At 42.7% G+C, this 21,643-nt stretch overlaps 1 protein-coding gene across 1 annotated transcript in view; it reads right to left on the bottom strand.

Moving 5' to 3' along the window:
- LOC126088204 (cytochrome P450 6k1-like) overlaps nucleotides 1-21,643 on the bottom strand; it is a 73,722-nt gene that overhangs the window by 32,579 nt on the left and 19,500 nt on the right. The window contains exon 4 of the mRNA XM_049906330.1: nucleotides 14,823-15,004. Within this exon, the coding sequence (XP_049762287.1) occupies nucleotides 14,823-15,004 (182 nt within the window). The remainder of the gene's footprint in view (nucleotides 1-14,822; nucleotides 15,005-21,643) is intronic.

Raw genomic sequence — 21,643 nt, 5'->3', positions numbered from 1 at the left:
ACCTAACGTTACCACTGGATATATTTCGTAAACCACATCAAATACTGACGAACCGATTCCACAGACCGAACGTGAGGAGAGGGGATAGTGTAATTGTTTAATACAAACCATACAAAAATGCACGGAAGTATGTTTTTTAACACAAACCTACGTTTTTTTAATGGAACCACGTTAGTTTTGTTAGCACAACTGAACATATAAACAAATACGTAATGAGTGCCGTTTGTTGCACTGTAAAATGTTAATTACATCCGGAGATATTGTAACCTAAAGTTGACGCTTGAAACCTCCGACGTTCAGTTGCGTGTTGTAACAAACACGGGCCACGGTCGGCGAGCAGCATCTGCAGGGACATGTTTACAATGACGACCGTGTTTACGAGTGTGGCTGTAGTGCACTGTTGTGGTTTGGTCTAGCTGTCGCAGTGTCCGCAGGTATCGCTTGCTGCTATTGCTATTCGGCATTCGTCTCCGCACGCAGACCAACTGTCGTACACCGTGTTACCAGACGTCTGTGATAGTGTAGTGTTGTAGGAACTGTGACCATGGAGTATTCGAACTCTGAAAAGGCGGAGATGATACTCATCTATGGCGAGTGTCGACGAAATGCAGCTGAAGCCTGCAGGGTGTATGCAGAACGGTACCCGGACAGAGAGGATCCAACGTGCCGCACATTGCAAAACATCTACCGCCAACTGTATGCAACAGGTACGGTCGTAGCACGCAAACGGGTCCGTAACAGGCCCGTCACACGAGAAGCGGGTGCAGCTGGTGTGTTAGCTGCTGTTGCCATGAACCCACACATGTGTACACGGGACATTGCGAGAGCCGGTGGACTGAGTCAAAGTAGTGTCATGCGCATACTGCATCGTCACTGCTTTCACCCGTTTCATGTGTCGCTACATCAGCAATTACATGGTGATGACTTTAATCATCGAGCGCAATTCTGTCAATGGGCATTAACAGAGAATGCATTGCAGTTCTACCTGTTTACCGATGAAGCGGGTTTCACAAACCACGGGGCAGTGAATCTACGGAACATGCATTACTGGTCCGTGGACAATCCTCGCTGGCTCAGACAGGTAGAGCGACAGCGACCGTGGACTGTATGGTGCGGAATCATTGGCGACCACCTCATTGGTCCTCACTTCATTGCAGGGGCCCAAACAGCTGCAACATACATCGCGTTTCTACAGAATGATCTGCCAACGTTGCTCGAAAATGTCCCACCGGAAACGCGTCGACGTATGTTGTATCAGCATGATGGTGCACCTGCACATTCCGCAATTAACACTAGGCTGACCCTTGACAGGATGTTCGACGGACGTTTCATAGGACGTGGAGGACGCATAAATTAGCCAGCCCGTTCTCCTGATATTACACCTCTGGACTTCTTTCTGTGGGGTACGTTAAAGGAGAATGTGTACGGTGATGTGCCTACAACCCCAGAGGATATGAAACAAGGTATTGTGGCAGCCTGCGGCGACATTACACCAGATGTACTGCGGCGTGTACGACATTCATTACGCCAGAGATTGCAATTGCGTGCAGCAAATGATGGCCACCACATTAAACATCTATTGGCCTGACATGTCGGGACACACTCTATTCCACTCCGTAATTGAAAACGGAAACCATGTGTGTACGTGTACCTCACCCCTCATGGTAATGTACATGTGCGTCAGTGAAAAAGACCAATAAAAAGGTGTTAGCATGTGGACGTAATGTGCTGTTCCAGTCTCTTCTGTACCTAAGGTCCATCACCGTTCCCGTTGGATCCCTACGTAATTCGGTGCTCTCCGATACACACGATCGAACAGCGGAGGAGTGGTACTCTAGCGTCAACTTTAGGTTACAATATCTCCGGATGTAATTAACATTTTACAATGCAACAAACGGCACTGATTACGTATTTGTTTATATGTTCAGCTGTGCTAACAAAACTAAGGGGGTTCCATTTAGAAAAACGTAGGTTTGTGCTAAAAAACATACTTCCGTGCATTTTTTTATGGTTTGTATTAACCAATTACACTAGCCCCTCTCCTCACGTTCGGTCTGTGGAATCGATTCGTCAGTATTTGATGTGGTTTACGAAATATATTCAGCGGTAATGTTAGGTGACTCACCCTGTATACGGAGAATCATTGGGTTTTTAATCAGAATAACAAATTCGATTGGGAAACATTCAATTTTTATACATATAGTAATTATAAACAAGAACCGCAGTGGTAATTATCGTAAAAACAAACAAAGCAATAATTTTTGCGACATCTTGCACAACATATAAAAGCTGATTTTCTACAATCACAGGGCGTTTGCAATAAATCTGTACAAAAGTATGCCCCATTAACATTTACGAAAATGTTTTGAGTTTCTGATAATTTTGAGGCAAACCAGGAATATTGAATCATGTCTCGGAATATCTGTGACGATAACTGATGGTGAATAATAGAATGAATTCTTATACAGTCTTCCCGGGAATTAATTTGACGATTCTCCTGTAACAATGCGCTGCAATTTTGCAAGCAACGGCAGGGAAAAAGAAGTGCCGGAGGAGGAATCGAACCCGAGACCTCTGGCGGAAGAGTCCGACCGCTAACCATATAGGCCAGACGGCGGCTCAGCAATGGACTAACATTTTATACTCATACGGCACCTAAGAAACTTTGGATCGATTTTTCTCGGGATTTTACGAGTAGTGCGTCCTAATATTTTAACGACGTGAGGTGTCAGGGGTCCTCTTTCACCACACAAAATTTCGGACAAATCCCGGACCCCACGGTCGTGCCGTCTCCTTGTAAGACAAAAATAACGACACACCACGAAGGAATGATCCGAATGGGGTGGAAATTAGTAGACGCGAAGTACATGAGAGACAAAATAGGCTTACAGTTTCAGAAAAAAGTGCATGATTTATTCAAGAGAGACAGCTTCACAATTTGAACAAGATCGCATTGGTCCGCCACTGGTCCTGATGCAAGAAGTCATTCAGCTTAGAATTCATGACAGAGTTCAAATGGTTCAAACGACTCTGAGCACTAAGGGACTTAACATTTGAGGTCATCAATGCCCTAGAATTTAGAACTACTTAAACCTAACTAACCTAAGGACATCACACACATCCATGCCCTAGGCAGGATTCGAACCTGCGACCGTAGCGGTCGCGTGGTTCCAGACTGAAGTGCCTAGAACCGCTCGGTCACACCGGCCGGCTCATGACACAGTTGTTGGATGTTCTCCTGAGGGATATCGCACCGGAATCTGTACAACTGTCGGTTTACATCGTCAAAATGTCCAGATGGTGTAGTGCCCTCCCCACATTGCTCCAAACGTTCTCAATGAGGGAGAGACTAGGTGACCTTTCTGGCCAAGGTAGGGTTTGGCAAGCACGAAGACAAGCAGTAGAAACTCTTGTCTTGTGTGGACAGGCAATATTTTGCTGAAATGTAAGCCCAGGATGGTTTGCCAACAAAACGGGGCGTAGAATATCGTCGACGCACGACTGTGCTGTAATGGATCCTGACATGAAATGAAACAGCACCCCAGAGCGTCACACTTGGTTATCGGGCCGTATGGCGGCCGAGAGTCAGGCTGGTATCCCACCGCTCTCGAAGGAGTCTCCAGACACGTCCTGAGCCTGGAATCTCATTGGCTGGAGTAGAATTGTGTTCTGAGCCTCGATGACCAGCGAAGACGTGTCAGTGGTGGGATACCAACCTGAGTGTCGCCCGCTATACGGCCAGACAAGTCGGAGTGGTGGTCTGGGTAGCCACGTCTTTACATACACTGAAGCGCTGAAGAAACTGGTATAGGCATACGTATTCGAATACAGATTCATGTAAACAGGCTGAATACGGAGCTGCGGTCGGTAACATCTATACAAGACGACAAGTGTCTGGCGCAGTTGTTAGATCGGTTACTGAGGCAATCCACTATGACAGGAAGCCGAAAGGCACGCATTTAAGCTCACGCAGGCTGGCGTGAGGTCTGGAACAGTTAAAGGAATAGAGACTAGCAAAAAAGGTACGTAGCTTCTGGAATACTTAACTTTACTCCATAATTGGTGAACATCGCTCTTGACGGTACATGTTTTACAGCATCAATAGTAACTGGTAATGACGCCTTGCTAGGTCGTAGCAAATGACGTAGCTGAAGGCTATGCTAACTATCGTCTCGGCAAATGAGAGCGTAATTTGGCAGTGAACCATCGCTAGCAAAGTCGGCTGTACAACTGGGGCGAGTGCTAGGAAGTCTCTCTAGACCTGCCGTGTGGCGGCGCTCGGTCTGCAATCACTGATAGTGGCGACACGCGGGTCCGACGTATACTAACGGACCACGGCCGATTTAAAGGCTACCACCTAGCAAGTGTGGTGTCTGGCGGTGACACCACAGCTACAATGGTAGGTTATCAAGAATTAAGTGAGTATGAACGTAGTTGTATTGTCGGCGCAAGAGCGATGGGACATAAAATCTCTGAGGCAGCGATGAAGTGGGGATTTTCGCGTACGTCCATTCCACGAGTGTACCTTGAATATCAGGAATCCGATAAAACATGAAATCTCCGTCATCGCTGCGGCTGGAAAAAAGATCCTACTAGAACAGGACCAACGATGACTCTTAGAGAATTGTTCACCGTAAGAGAAGTGGAACTCTTCGCAAATTGCTGCAGGTTTCAATGCTGGACTATCAACAAGTGTCAGCGTGCGAACCATTCAACGAATGGGCTTTCGCAACTGAAGGTCTACCCGTGTAATCTTGATGACTGCACGGCACATAGCTGTACGCCTCGCCTGGACCCGTCAACATCGACAATGAACTGTTGATTACTGGAAACATGTTGCCTGGTCGGATGAGTCTCGTTTCAAATTGTACGGATGGACGTGTATAGGCATGGAGACAACCACATGAATCCATGGACCTTGCATGTCAGTAGGGGACTGTTGAAGCTGGGGGAGGCTCTGTAATGGTGTGGGGCGTGTGCAGTTAGAGCGATATGGGACTTCTGATACGTCTAGATACGACTCTGACAGGTGACACGTACGTAAGCGTACTGTCTGATCGCCTGCTCCATTCAAGTCCAGTGTACATTTCGATGCGCTTCTTCAATTCCAGCAGGACAATGCGACACCCCACACTACCAGAATTGCCACAGGGTGGCTCCGGGAATACTCTTATGTGTTTAAACACTTCCAAACTCCCCAGACATGAACATTATTGAGTATATCCGGGATACCTTGCAACGTGCTGTTCAGAAGAGATCTCCACCATCTCGTACTTTTACGGATTTATGGACAGTCATGCAGGATTCATGGTGACCCCTCCAGCACTACTTCACTCGTTAGTCGAATCCATGCCACGTCGTGTTGCGGCACTCCTTCGTGCTCACAAGTCCCTACAGGATATTACGCAGGTGTGCCAATATCCTTTGGCTCTTCAGTGTAGTTGGACCCCTTTGGTTTTGATCCGCGGCACCCTTACAAGCACAAAAGCACGTCGACGATACTCTACGCCCCTTTTTGTTGGCCATCATGGCAAGCCATCTGGGGCCTACATTTCAGCAAGATACTGCCCTCTCGCACACGACGAGAGCTTCTACTGCTTGTCTTCGTAACTGCCATATCCTACCTTGACCAGCAAGGTATTAGAAATAAGCAGACGTGTATTTTTCATAAAAATTATAATTCGATATGTGTTAATTAGCATTAGTCGATGAATTTTATATTTAAAAGGCTTACGTATTAGAAGTGAATGGAAAAAGTAAACTAAAAAGATAATGTCTAAAACATGGCATGAACCATTAATCACCAGTCCCGCCCATTTCACTTCTATGTACACTCCTGGAAATGGAAAAAAGAACACATTGACACCGGTGTGTCAGACCCACCATACTTGCTCCGGACACTGCGAGAGGGCTGTACAAACAATGATCACACGCACGGCACAGCGGACACACCAGGAACCGCGGTGTTGGCCGTCGAATGGCGCTAGCTGCGCAGCATTTGTGCACCGCCGCCGTCAGTGTCAGCCAGTTTGCCGTGGCATACGGAGCTCCATCGCAGTCTTTAACACTGGTAGCATGCCGCGACAGCGTGGACGTGAACCGTATGTGCAGCTGACGGACTTTGAGCGAGGGCGTATAGTGGGCATGCGGGAGGCCGGGTGGACGTACCGCCGAATTGCTCAACACGTGGGGCGTGAGGTCTCCACAGTACATCGATGTTGTCGCCAGTTGTCGGCGGAAGGTGCACGTGCCCGTCGACCTGGGACCGGACCGCAGCGACGCACGGATGCACGCCAAGACCGTAGGATCCTACGCAGTGCCGTAGGGGACCGCACCGCCACTTCCCAGCAAATTAGGGACACTGTTGCTCCTGGGGTATCGGCGAGGACCATTCGCAACCGTCTCCATGAAGCTGGGCTACGGTCCCGCACACCGTTAGGCCGTCTTCCGCTCACGCCCCAACATCGTGCAGCCCGCCTCCAGTGGTGTCGCGACAGGCGTGAATGGAGGGACGAATGGAGACGTGTCGTCTTCAGCGATGAGAGTCGCTTCTGCCTTGGTGCCAATGATGGTCGTATGCGTGTTTGGCGCCGTGCAGGTGAGCGCCACAATCAGGACTGCATACGACCGAGGCACACAGGGCCAACACCCGGCATCATGGTGTGGGGAGCGATCTCCTACACTGGCCGTACACCACTGGTGATCGTCGAGGGGACACTGAATAGAGCACGGTACTTCCAAACCGTCATCGAACCCGTCGTTCTACCATTCCTAGACCGGCAAGGGAACTTGCTGTTCCAACAGGACAATGCACGTCCGCATGTATCCCGTGCCACCCAACGTGTTCTAGAAGGTGTAAGTCAACTACCCTGGCCAGCAAGATCTCCGGATCTGTCCCCCATTGAGCATGTTTGGGACTGGATGAAGCGTCGTCTCATGCGGTCTGCACGTCCAGCACGAACGCTGGTCCAACTGAGGCGCCAGGTGGAAATAGCATGGCAAGCCGTTCCACAGGACTACATCCAGCATCTCTACGATCGTCTCCATGGGAGAATAGCAGCCTGCATTGCTGCGAAAGGTGGATATACACTGTACTAGTGCCGACATTGTGCATGCTCTGTTTCCTGTGTCTATGTGCCTTTGGTTCTGTCAGTGTGATCATGTGATGTATCTGATCCCAGGAATGTGTCAATAAAGTTTCCCCTTCCTGGGACAATGAATTCACGGTGTTCTTATTTCAATTTCCAGGAGTGTATTTTACGCTTTATGGAAATGCCCGTAGTGCATGCACCTTTGTTTAAAAAAGCTGAACTGGCCACCAGGGGTCCGCGAACTATGCCAGAGGGGACCGCAAGATGGTATTAGAATAAAAAAATATATTAAATATATTTCGTATGATAACAGATTTTTTTTGTTTTGGGCGCTTCCTGCATGAGCAGAGCTTTAGCGAACGTTAACTTCTGCGTTTAGAGTCTTCCTAGAGCCAACTGACACTAGTACACTATAGCGCAAAGCTAGAATTAGATAGAGGCAAATAGTTCTGCTGTATGCCTTGGAATGTGCGCGCTGCCTATTTGCAGCTGACAACTGACAGTCACTTTACACAGAAACTCGCATTTCAGACGACAATCGGCCATTGTTAATTTATTGCCAGTGCTTTCACAGGCCGTGTTGTTTACATGTTCAATATTCTGTATTAAAACAGTAGTGTTTGTAAAGCGTTCATGAAAAACAAATATAGGAATCGGCTCGACGTGCGGTCGAATTTCAGAGTGAGAGTTTCAAGTTTGGAACCTAATATTTCAGAAATAATGGACTCAAAGGTCAGACTGAACTCATCTCATTAAGAACTGAAAATTAAAACGAACTGTGTACTGATGGAGTACTCTGTTGTAACCGTATTTTTTCAAATAAATAATACTTCGTATGAAATTAGTGTTTTCTCATTTTTCACACATGTCTACTCAATGCAATCTCAAGTGTAGTACACTTGAAAGACCAATAGAATCAGTTTTAATTTTTTCCTGACATTTTCAGTTCATACTCAATTTTTACTTTTTAAAGGAGTTTGTTATACTGAACACCCCGATTTGAAGCCAAAGATTTCGAGCAGTAATCAAAAATTTAACAATAACAATGATGGCTAAATTGAGGTTTTAAGCTCAATATTTTTTCAATAATGAATATGTCAATGTTTCTTACAAATACCAAAAATAGAAAACGTATAAAAAGACTCTTAATTTGGCTTTTTTAGGTACCTGATACTGTGACATGACGAGATACCAATCATGCTCGATGAGGGGGTCCTCGAGAAAATTTTGTTGGGAACCCCTGCTCTAGAGTATTAAACTTACTCGGAAAACTTCAATGTCGATTTTCTCGAGAATATTTGACTTTGTTTCTACTTGCTTCGATCTATTGATATTTATGTTCTGAACTTATGGTACCATAAATATGAAAAATTACAATAATACGATTGTTTGTAGCCTGTTTGTTAGTGTTACTACTAAATAGTGTTCAAGATGTTCATCCCTAGTCTTGTAATTTTCTTTCCTTTTGTGATGATGTGTATCCACACATTGGTTCTATCGTTGCAAACGATTTCTGATAGAAGAACGTAAAAATAAGTCCGTGGATATTTTATTTGCGTGATTCAAACTTTCAGCTGTGTGCGAATAAAAACACTTTCCCGAAGCCTCATGAAGAAGTGTGAAAGGTCTCTGTTGGAATCAGGCACAAAGTTATTACGGGGCACAGCAGCGCGGCCGCAGTCGTGGCCGTCTTACTAATGAACGGCGTGACTGGTCGTCGCGACGCGAACGGAACAATAATCGGGACAGGCCGTATAGAAACTGGGGTGACAGTCGCGAACACAGGTGGAACAACAGAAATGATCGAGGACGTAGACAGAATCGTGAACGGAACAGTTACGGCAACCAGAATCGATACTACGGTGAATACGGTGGGAATAGGACTGTAGGCGGAGCACCCCATGATGTTGAAATTCGGCCGGCTAACCCTAGACATAATCCAGCAAATGGAAATGAACGAAACCGGCAATGACAAACGATCAGCGCAGAAGGCGCCCAATCGGAACAAATGAGCGACATGGCAAATGAGTAGAAAGGACAGTGAGAAGTAGAGAGGAAGGTGAGGAGAAAGAATTGATTAGTTTAAATTTGTGACGTATGCATTTTGAATAATATGTTAGTAAAAATAATGATAAAGCTGTTTCTATGTGATTGATTGAAGTGACGTTTTTAGTTATTTTTCTTTCCTTGTGCAATTAGGATTTAGGTTGGTTCAAATGTGAAGATAAAAGGTTTCTTTGTGAACGAGTAAAATGCTGTTTATGTTTTTATTGTGTGTAAATTGAAAAGAGTCGCTCCTGAGGAAAGCAAGATCGTTGCTGAATTAGTGCATAAACTCAGGGGAATATCCGATCTGTGGGTATTATGGGTCTGGCAAACCCAGGTCCCCAGCTGTTAGTAGCCTTGTTTCCGATTTTCTGCTTTCAGTGCTACTATCTATCTATTACTATTCTATATCTGTCAGTATAAATGAGGATCTCTTACTATAGTATGCGTGCTGTATGAATATTTTAAGATAGGAGAACTCTGAGAAAGGAATGAGTAAGTTAGGAATCTTGAAAACAGGATGCGATAATACGATTGTTGAACCATTGGCTTCCAATATGCGATGATATGTTAATATTGATGATATATGTCTTTTTTGTTCTTTATAGCCGAGTACGTAAAGTGCTGTCTGCGGATTACGTAAGTATATTGATTCCCTTCAAGGTGAAAGAAGAATTGTGGTTTGTGTAATTTACGTGGCTCTGAAATATTATTGTGGTAGTCAAATACGAGCAGCTTTTCAGCAAATGGAGAATGGAACGGAAATATGGATCATTTTTGTAGTCTTGATTGATGTTGAGCCAAAGCCTAAAAAATTATTCTGCGTTAATACTTGTCCTAGAAAAGCGACTTCTATGTGTTTTGCTGATGCTGTGAGCATTACAGCTTACTGTTTTCGCTGGTGCGGGATGCACTGCAGCCTATATGATTTGTACTGAGGAAATTTCCCTCTTGAAGGTAGAGGATGATTAAATAATTTGATTATGGGAACGAAGGAAAGCTTGGTTTAAGGTAATAAGGATAAAGCAAAACATTTGTCATTTAAACTACAGGAGGATTCGGATCTTTTGTGTCTGTTGTAAGTTCAATATGTTAAGATGATACTGTTTTACAGAATAGAGGTGACCACAATTTTGCCATTCATGAGAAATGAATCCAGAATAACCACCACAGGCGAAATAACTGATTCGGAAGCGAAAGGTAACGTAAAGAAGGAACGAAATTGCAGCAAAATGGGTAAGAAAATGTAATATAACCTGTATAATGCAAATATTTTTAACCTTCTCAGAGTCATCTGCGTGATTAATTGTTGTGATAACGTAATTTTAGGTGAAATTTTCTTACTGTTTTATGTGTGAATATATGAGTATGATAAATGTATAATTGCGAGTCTCTTTTCAGGTGTGCGAACTGGTATAAATGTTTTGGCGTGTAAATAACCATTGTTCTTTTTAATGTGTATGTTTAAGGAAAGTTCTCCATATTTATCATGTGACAAGACGTATGCCGCGAGCGTCAAGAAGAGGACGAATTAGAACAATGTTGTAGTGGTATATACACGGTGTTGAAATAGCATTGAAGTAGCTTATTGGGTTAACTAGTAGTGGATAGAAGTAGAATATTGAGTAATGCATGTTTATGGGTAGTTAGTTTGTAGAATAGACAACAGGTGTGCATGTATGTGTGTGTAAATAACATGTGAACCCTATGCTGTCCTGACCTATACTTGCACAAGGCATAATCCTATTCATTTTAGTGAATTAATAAGTAGCATTTGATTTATTAAAATGTAAGTGAACCACATTAGTGATGTGGATTTAAATATTATATTGTCAGTTTATTTAACTTTTATTTTTTTTACATTGTAAAGTCATTTCACTTTTATTTTTTTTTACATTGTCAAGTCATTTAAACTTTATTTTATATTGTCGATTCATCTAATTTTTTATTTTAAAAAAAAATTAAGTCTCACTTTGTTCTTAAAAATTGTGAAAGACAATACTAAGTGGTATTATGTATGACATTGTGTAATCACATAAGGATGATGAAAAATTTCTGTGAATGCAGTTAAGAACGTGAAAGCGAACCGGCAAAACTCTTAAGAGACAGCGGGAGCAGCCGGACTAGTTGTAAACTGGCGGGTTTCCCAGCGGGACACGCTGTCATCCGGGCCACTTTGGGAGCGCGGCCGACAACAAAAGGAGAGTAAGCGGCAAACACTTTCCCTTGTACCTGGAGCTAATGGGCGGCCGCCCCGGGCGACCTTTCCTCGAGGCGATGACCTGAGATGGGCGAGCGGTCCACCGCGCGGAAATCCATCTGCTGGCAACGCACCAAACGCACGCGACCGTGACGAGACGGCCGCGGTGAAACAACACAAGGGGCGTGGAGCCTTTTGACAGGTACTGCCCAGAGAAACTTGCAGACGTCAACGACGCCTATCGACATTTCCTGATGGATGCCTACTGTCAAGCGACAGTAAATCTTGGTTCGATGTTCTCTGGTCGCTAAGGGTGGCACAAAAGAAGAGCCATTAAGTGTCATCCTTGCCCGAGAATATCAACCTGGTGTGTCAAACGAGGATACCGCACGAATTTGACAATACAAACATGGAACCAAATCGAGATGTACGTGACACGAGAGAAACTTCATGACAGGGCAGAGACGGCGGGATCGCACGCAACAGATGGACAAAAATCCCTACTGACAGCTGCGGCGACGAACCCCCCCCCCCCCCTTTCCCTTATATTGTGCCTCGGAACAGTGGAACTACTGAGTGTGTCAGTGAACAGTGATTATACAGTTCTTAGTCCAGTGCATATACGTGTGTTTCTGTCAGAGAAACTCTGACTCGTGTGTTTTGCAGGAGTTCGATTTATTGGTGTTTATTAGACTGACTCTTGTATTTTGCAGGTGTTCTATTTATCTTTTTTAGACTTTGACTCTTGTATTTTGCAGGTGTTTTATTTATAGGTGTTTTTTTGTTTTAGATGTTGACTATTGTACTGTTTTATTTATCAATGTTTGTTTTTGTGTGATGTATTAGATTTGTGATATTTTGTTTCGTAAATTCATTGCTGTGGCATTGCTTCGTTTATCAGTCAGATAGCTTTTTATTCTCATTGAACTGTGATCGATTAGCCTTTGCATGGGGCATATTTACTGTGAGGAACCCCTTAAGGGTAACAATCACATAATTATTGTAGTTTCAGTATAATGACACAGTGCTCATTGTTTGCTAGCTAATTGAAATATAGTAGAGTGATTAAATGAGTGCCACATAGTTATTTTAATTCTACAAATTATTAGTTTTATACGATATAGAGTTTTTTGCGATAAACACTTTGTAAAACATGTTTTTTTCTCTTATCATTTTGTTGCTTTTGCAGATTGTGCATTGTTATGTTCTGCTTTTTAATACCGATGTTATTTGATGTTCTTTTTTTTTAATTGCTGTGGCACCTTTGCTATTTTCATAAATTTTGCTTGTTAATAAACAGTCATAAATTTTCCTGTGATCAGTTGGCTCTTGCAATGAGCAAATACTGGTGAACTCCATAAGGGTAACAACCAGAAATTGTTTTCACATTAATGACACAGGAACCATTGTTTTTACTTGCTGACCTAATTAGGTCTACACTACCTTTTAAATAGGTGTCACAGATTGTGTTCTTTTTTTTCTGTTTGAAATTGGTAGATTCTAAAGATGTGTTGAAATTATTGTGTTTTAGCAAGTAGCTGGTGTCCTTTTGCCTTTTCTTTTACACTTTTGGTTTAAGTAGGGTGTGAGAAGCCTACTTGGGAATGTCCTAGCATGGCCAGAAAATTCCCTGCACAGTCTTTTCCCGGAGCGTTGGGGTTATGAAAGGTCTCTGTTGGATTCCTTTCATGTTTAATTTCCTAAATCTGTTGCCATTTATGGAATAAATTCCTCTTCTAAATGTACTGTGGCGTTTCTGACTATCTGGGAGGAGACTGAGCAGTGGAACGTGTTACTTTTACACATAAACAAGAATGATCTGTCACACTACTACACTTTAAAGCACAATTTATATGTAATTCTTATATGTAATTCATGTCACACAGTCTCATACGGAACCTACATCCGCTTTCTTTTATATACTGTATATGATAATATACTGTCATCCCCCTTCCCTTTTGTGTGAGAGGATGAATGAGCATATGTATTTCTAGTTGCATGCTTGAGGGTAGCAGACAAGGCTGTCTGCTAGAGAACAGTAGGACCAACGTCGGAACAGGTAGCTACGCTTCCTAAAAGCAAAGAAGTTTCTATCCTCAGTATGGTCCTGTCTGTCCGTTGTCATGTTGGTATAGGAAGCTGCCCCTCTGGCCACTTCCGTTGGTCTTTGTGAGCTACCCTCAGGAAGTACGCTCGGCAGTAAGGCAGTTGCAGTGTGGCCGTGGCGAGCGTCTGAAGTGGTAAGATCTCCGGCTAAGCGCGTGTCTGTTAAGTCCGTAGGACAATGGATTTCTTAAGTTCAGCCAAACTGAAAATTTAATCACCTTTATTTCTGGTTTAGGTCTAAAATATCCGATGTTATCTTAAATTGCAGCGCAGTGTAATTATCGTGTGAAGTTCAGATTATTTTCCGGTAGTTGCTTTGTTACTATTTTGTGAGTAAAGTGGAACCACGTGTTGATCAGTAACTCTAACTAAGTTCATCAATCTTAAATCCGAATGTGCGTGAGATTATAACGTCTCGTCTTGAGAATATGTTTTTAATATAGCAACTTTTCTTTATGCTTTTCTTTATGTTCAACCCACGTGGGGTGTACTTTGCGAGACCAGTACCACGTGCTTATATAACTGTTTGACCCATCAGGTTAATAGTAAGACGTTAGTAACCAGTTCAAGGTTTTTCTTTTGTCAATTGCTTTTCGATCTAATGTATTTTAATTATCAAAATTATTGTGGAGTTGTACGCTTTGTGTAAACCAAGTTGACCACGTGGAGCATGTGGTGTAATCATCAAAGTAGCCCTCAGCTATTCTTTTTGCGAAGACTTCAAAAAGAGTTAATATGAATTTTGTATACCAGTGTGTGGTAATTACATGACGGACAGGATTGTGGTATGAACGTAATTTCTTTGGGTAAAAACTGAATCTGTTGGTTGTGGTTAATTTCTTCTTGCTTATGTTTCAATGTTCTTCGTGTGTTATTTTATGAATGGAGTGTTGTATGCAGTTTTCCAAATCTTGACTCCATATTTTATGTGTTCCGTAAGATTACAATCTCACATTCTTTTCAATCGTAAATAAGGCACCAGCTCAGTTATAACTCACGTATAATATGCTGAAATTTCAATGAACAATCTTAAAATAAATTTCCAAATATAAACTGATTTCTTTCTTTTTATTTAAATTCTCCTTTTTATATATATATTTTACCGGTTTTGTATGACTATTAAAAGATTATCATTAATGTTAGTCTGCTTGGTAAACCTAGACTAAATATCTGATGAAACAGTTGCCCAGTAATCCACGGTTAACGTCCCCAAAAGATCACGGCTTTTAACCCAGCTTTTATTGTCTATTAGCACCGATTTCAGCATACAAAATTAAAGTTACAATCTTACACATTCAGTATACCAAATTAAAGTAACAACATTACAAGTGGTTAACTTGTTCGACCTCACACCCATCGAACTGTGTGCTCATACTTACTCCAGTTATCAATTTCTTGGGCTCCCGTTTTGCTTTGTTCGTCAATGAATCCTTTGTTCTTGAGCTGCATCATAAGGTGCAGGAAGTCATTGCGGACAATGCTGTGCTGTTCGCGGTACTCCACAGTCTTATGCACCACTTCCTGAAAGTATCTGAAGACTTCATTATCGCCTCTTTGTAACCTGAAAGTAGGGAAAGTACGTATATACATTCAAAGTCATGAAGTAAGTAGTAAGATTAAATCCCAGTGAAAGGAGGGCACTTTCTCTAACTGTACTCGTTGTCGCCCAATCGATAAAAGTTGCCATCGATTGCTTTTGTTGTATTCAGCATTCGTTAATCCAATGTAAATGATATTTGATGTAATGCACATATGGTTGCCAATTTTCTCTGATGTAGAAGAGTTTTTTTATAGAATGGAATGCAACTTAATGCACCTACACGGGTATGTAAATGATTATAGTTGCACTTCTCTGTGATAGGTAGAACGACCACTAATGTGCATTAGTGATGTTTCTGTTTAGTGTTGTTAACAGGCGTGGTCGGGTATAAAGCAGAGGAAATCAGTATAAAGGCATGGATATTTGCAGGAAAATTAACGTTGTCGTTTGGAATAGCTGTACACAGTGTATATGGAATAGTATGAAATCCATTATACATACAAATGCTGTCTTATGGTATCAAATTTGACGCCAGTAGTGCAGTATATAACATCGTTTCAGGTGGTAGAAGGTGGAAATCGGTATAAAGGGAGTAGGCTCTGTGCAGTGTTAGTGTATGCACACATGCCTTTACTGAAGTTAGGACCCAAACATCTAAGTGGAAGAGCAGAAGAAGGCAAAAGCCTTTCCAAACCAGCAAACACGGATGTGTTTAGTATGTGTGCCACAATCCATAGCAAAGTTTAAGTGCAGCTCATGAGCATATAAATACCTAGCCATTTTTGTGCTGAAACCATCTAGTGTTAGTATCGCAGCGCTAACCCCATGGGCTGTGACACTTGGGGCGGTATACGGAATTTATTTATTTTAATCATCTGTTACTTTCTTATGGTCTGTTACAGATAAATAACAGACCGAATGTTGCACAGGAATTGGCAAGAATTAGGCACACAATATTTTAATATTATTTCAATGTGTCAGTAATAACTAAGCAGTATGCTATTTAAGAGGGAAAACCTACAAGAATAACGATATTAAAACAAAATAATAATAGTGCTAAGTAAAAATGTCTGAATACTACCGTTTGGCCATTTGGCACACAGATATCTGTTCATCCAGAATCCAGAAGTCACACACTACTGGCCTGTTACGCTATGTAACATTGGTAAGTCACAAATTCTGTAATTTATAGATCTGGACTACATTATTACAACACTATACTACACAGCACTACACTAGACTACACTACTATACATCATATTACAACCAACCGGAGCTGTCACTTGTCTGAATGGTTAACCCTGGCACAGTGAGCTACTGTGCCACCCAAGGTGTAGAGATTGGGAGATGGCTGTAAGGTCTCGGTAATTCCTTCCTGACCCTCCCAAAGGCTCGCCTCCAAACAGCTTCCAGAAGGTTGCGGGCTTTCAATCAATAGTGAATGAGGTGATGGTGTGGTGGCCCTCAACTATGTACTCTCTGACTCAAAGTTGCAGTATTAAAAGTTTTGGCTGGTTTCGTCGTCTAGGGCCTGCGATACATAGTTGCCGCATTACAAGCCAAATACTGCTGAGTCTACAGTATACAATATACCGGGTGATCAAAAAGTCAGTATAAATTTGAAAACTGAATAAATTACGGAATAATGTAGATAGAAAGGTACCAATTGACACACATGCTTGGAATGACGTGGGGTTTTATTAGAACAAAAAAAAAAAGAAAAAAATACGAACGTTCAAAAAATGTCCGACAGATGGCGCTTCATCTGATCAGAATAGCAATAAGTAGCATAACAACGTATGACAAAGCAAAGATGATGTTCTTTACAGGAAATATTCAATATGTCCACCATCATTCCTCAACAATAGCTGTAGTCGAGGAATAATGTTGTGAACAGCACTGTAAAGCATGTTCGGAGTTAAAGTGAGGCATTGGCGTCGGATGTTGTCTTTCAGCATCCCTAGGGATGTCGGTCGATCACGATACACTTGCGACTTCAGGTAACCCCAAAGCCAATAATCGCACGGACTGAGGTCTGGGGACCTGGGAGGCCAAGCATGACGAAAGTGGCGGCTGAGCACACGATCATCACGAAACGACGCGCGCAAGAGATCTTTCACGCGTCTAGCAATATGGGTTTTTTTTTTTTTGTTCTGAAAAAGCCCCATGTCATTCCAAGCGTGTGTGTTAATTTTTACATCTCTATCTACATTATTCCGTGGCTTATTAAGTTTTCAAATTTATACTGAATTTTTGATCACCTGGTATATATATGGATCGAATGTAACGTAGAAATTTATAAATGAAAGACTGCAATTAAATAAAATATGCAGGTAATCTTAACGACTTTAAATGATGAGTACGATAGCAGAAGTATTTTTGAGAATGTGGTATATTTCTGCAAAACACTTATTGGTGTCGATGGTCCAGCAATTAAGTAATATATAAATTGAATAACAGAGAAACAATAGATTCCTACTGCACGTAATTAGTTATGAGCAACAACATAGGTCGTGAGATATTCGCTTCTAAACGCACACTACGTCTTCACTGTAGAAGCTACGAAAATCTCAGAAGTGCACAAGTCAGCACTAAGAAGTATTTCTATCCGCCGCGTCAACGCACAGTCTCCCAGTCCCTCTCGCGACTGTGCGTCCCCCGCGCCGCCGCGTCCAACACTTCCCCTGTCCTGTGCCCTTACTCTCCCCCGGGCTGCGCTGCGCTGCCCACCAGTCTTCTCCCTCTTCCACCCAGTCTCGCCACTCACGAGCGCTGTGATTCGCTAGAGCGCTCGCGCCATGTCTTCAAGACAACGCACCCACACAAACATAATAAAATACGTTTCTTTTAATTTACGTCTATGGTCACAAACTTATTGTTAATAGATTACCGATTCCGGTCTTTAATGACCATCATCAGATCTGCAACAAAAACTCTTCACGGAGTGGAAAAAGGCGGTGATCTTAATTTGTTAGAGAAGCTTGAAATTTATAAAGCAAAAAATAGAGAACCCTCTAAATTACTTAACTGGCAAAATGAGTTTGTACCCAATGCCTACTTTTCTTCGTTTGACAATGTTTTACTCTAATCACTTTTTTTAAAATTGTGATTTCATTCCCCTGCCCCATATGGGCAGGGGAGGGCTCTCAGCAGCACAATCTGCCGCTCTTCAGCCGAGTGACACGACAACTAAAACAAGAATAAAATGATACACACATAAGGAGATAAAAAAGGGGAACATAAAACAGTGTAAGGGGAGAAAATGGAGGTAAAAATACACTGACATGTAGACGTTCATGGGGGACAGTTAAAAAAGTCACCAGAAAGTTAAAAAACACAGTTGGCGATTCTTAAAACACAGAGAAGACACTGAATGCGCATGCACAGGTTAAAAGTTGGCCACAGTATTAAAAACACTCCGAAACAACACACTTAAAACACACTTGGAGCACACGCGACGAAGAATAAAACTACCAGGTGGGACCTGCGGAGGGAAAGGTCAGAGAGGATGGAAAAGGAGGGGCGAGCATGGGGCAGCTGGGGAAGCGGCGGGATGAAGAGAGGAGGGGCAACCGTGGGTTCACAAAGAGGCAGGAGACACGTGGGGTGGGAGAGGAAAAGGGAAGACAGGGCAGGAGGGAGCACAGAGACACTGAAGAGAGGCACAAGAGATGGAGGGGGAGTAGGAGGGGAAAGCCGCTCAGAAGGAGGGAGGGGGAGGAGAGGGAGCCCTGAGGAGGAGGCAGGAAGAGGGGGTTAGAGTTGGTAGGAAGGGTAGATGTCAGGGTGAAACTCATCATCTGGGAGCGAAGTTGTGTTGGGAAAGGAGATGAGGGTGTGGAGATGGAGAGAGGGAGGGACACAACGGTAAAGGTGCGGCAACTGATTGGGGGTGGAGAGGAAGGGAGACACGAGGGGGTGAGGGGGATAAAGGGGGCGGACAATATATAGTGTGCGGATGTGTTCAAGGAAAAGGAGAAGATGGGGGAAGGGGATGAGGTCGTAGAGGATGCGCATGGGGGACGGAAGGCGGATGTGGAAGGCGAGGCAGAGCGCATGGCGTTTGAAGATTTGGAGGGCTTTATAGAACCGGGGAAGGGCGGAAATCCAAGCAACGCTGGCATAACAAAGGATGGGGCGGATCATGGATTTGTAGGTGTGAAGGATGGTGGAAGGATGCAGACCCCACGTCTGGCCGGACAGGAGTTTCAGGAGGTGGAGGCGGTTGTGAGCTTTGTTTTGGATGGTAAGGAGATGGGGGGGGGGGGGGTCCAGGTGAGGTGGCGGTGGAGTGTGAGGCCAAGGTATTTGAGGGTAGGAGTGAGGTGGATAGTTCGGCCATAAATGGTGAGGTAGAAATCATGGAGGCGGAAGGAGCGGGTGGTGCAGCCTATGATGACTCTAATCACTGCACGCCTCTGTTATATATAGTGTGTTGACAAGTTCACCTAGTATTGAGTGCCTCACATATTTACTTCTTTTTCATACGTTTTATGCATGACTCTAGTATGTTCTTGTTCCTTCTCCTTTCATTTCATAGACTGCATAAATCAGGTAATACGGATCATCCAATGCTACGGAATTTTATCGTTCTTTTCTTGCAACGGAGTACCGCAGGGTACGAGCGGCCCTCCGCCGGTCACGTTCCTCCAACCGCTTCCCGCCTGTGCGGAATTCTTGCGTTAGCGCTAATAGAGGGCGCTGATTATGTGCAGCACTATGTATTCTTTCATTTGTGGCTACTTTAGCGATTTGTTTTATGGTTGTTTAATATTACCCGGTGCACTATTAACGGTGTTTAACATTTATGTCATTATCTAGAATATTGGCACTAGAGCACATCTCAACTACTGTTTCTTAACTCTTCCTCTTTTTGACAATATTACTTTTGTCATGTTCTTCTTTTTATTGCTTTTTATTAGTGCAATGCCTTTTATACGTTATAAGTTTATTACAGACTTCAACTATTGTATCCCCCTTTATTTTCGCTGTTTCAATTAATTATTGAAAACTAGTGTATGTCGACATTAGCGAAATCTGGTGAACTTACAACACAAACATCTTGTGGCTACTGTATGGCAGCTTGTTTTAAACAGTAGTACTACTGACAACATGACTCGTGCATGTGATGTTATTTATATGTATTTGACGATGTTGATTCCGCATTCAACATTTGACGATGCCACTATGGCTGCAGTACATTAGGACTTTGTTTTTATGAAACAGGAATGCCTCTTCATATTTAAAGCGCATAAATGTTAATTTTGTCAGTACTACTTTTCATTATCGTCTGTGTATTGTTCTTAAGCTGTATACATTTTGCAAGTGTATTTATGTTTTTCCCATTTTTGCTGCAGATCTGATGATGGTCATTAAAGACCGAAACCGGTAATCTGTTAACAAAAAGTTTGTGACCACAGACGTAAATTAAAGGAAACTTATTACATATACGGGTCATTGTTTTTCCGCGACGATGTCGCAGCATGTGATAATAAAATACATTCGAAATACTGGATTTACATTTAAATAACTTGAAATTAAATAAATATTCCTACGGCTGGACCACAAACACGCTCTAACACACATCATTAGACACATAAACAAATTAAATAAACATATATCAAAGGAATAGAACAAAAGGTAGGCCAGTAGCCTAATGTCTCTGTGCTTTCTAAAACACAGTAAATATTTAACCAGTTTCTTCACGAATAGTATATATCGGATATAAACAAAGTCATAGATGAATAAATATATTTATAACCATGCTGCTACCGTTTTTTCGTGTAACTGTGGAGTACTTAAGGTCTGACGCGATCGATAGTAATCGGCCACTTTGACCTCCAATAACTCATCTACTATTCAAGTTACATGCCAATAATTTATACCAATTTAGGTTTTCACTAATAGCTTTCTAAAGACACGTCGATCGACGAAATCGGATGAACCGTTTGGATTTTGGAAATTCGTTGTTGGTTGTTACTTGTATAATTTAGTCAGATACTAAACTTTAAATTAATAAATATATTGAAAATCTGATTACACCATCAGAATCGTCGTGAAAATAATTGTAATTTTTCTTTTTGAGGTATTATGATTCATCTGGGTACTATTAATTTCCATACGAGCTGTGAAATGTCTGTCATTAAGGTTTCACGAAGTCCGCCGTCTTTGGCTCTCCCGGCGTACAAGTCTCTTTAATCGACACAGCATCACCGAGGAATTCGCAGCCACGTGCAAGCTGGACCACGTGCCGGGGACTACCGCTGTTGCTCAGCTAACGTTCGGCAGCACGTGGCCACTGCCGGCACCCAGCTTGCCGAGCGGCCCGTGCGGCCACGCCAACTGCGAACTTCCAGGGAGCCACAACTCACTCGTTACCTTACAAGGTTGTTCTAGGTGGACGTTATCATGATATAAAACATCTTCGTGGTTTTCTCTCAGCCATGAGAAAGGCTTGCACTTCATAATCTGATATTCTGATATCTTAGCTCCAAGTGAATTCATCTTATGCCACAGTTAATCATTCCTTATTATAATATAGACAGTTGCATTTCCAAATGTGTTCCTGTCCTGGTCTGCACACTCCAGGTGATATTATCTGGAGTACTTATTGCTCAACATTCACCAGTGACTGTGGAGTACTGTCCTATTTTTAGTAAG

Source organism: Schistocerca cancellata, chromosome 6 (assembly GCF_023864275.1).
Source record: "Schistocerca cancellata isolate TAMUIC-IGC-003103 chromosome 6, iqSchCanc2.1, whole genome shotgun sequence".
Classification (NCBI taxonomy): Eukaryota; Metazoa; Arthropoda; class Insecta; order Orthoptera; family Acrididae; genus Schistocerca; species Schistocerca cancellata.
This window is presented reverse-complemented; position numbering and strand designations above follow the sequence as displayed.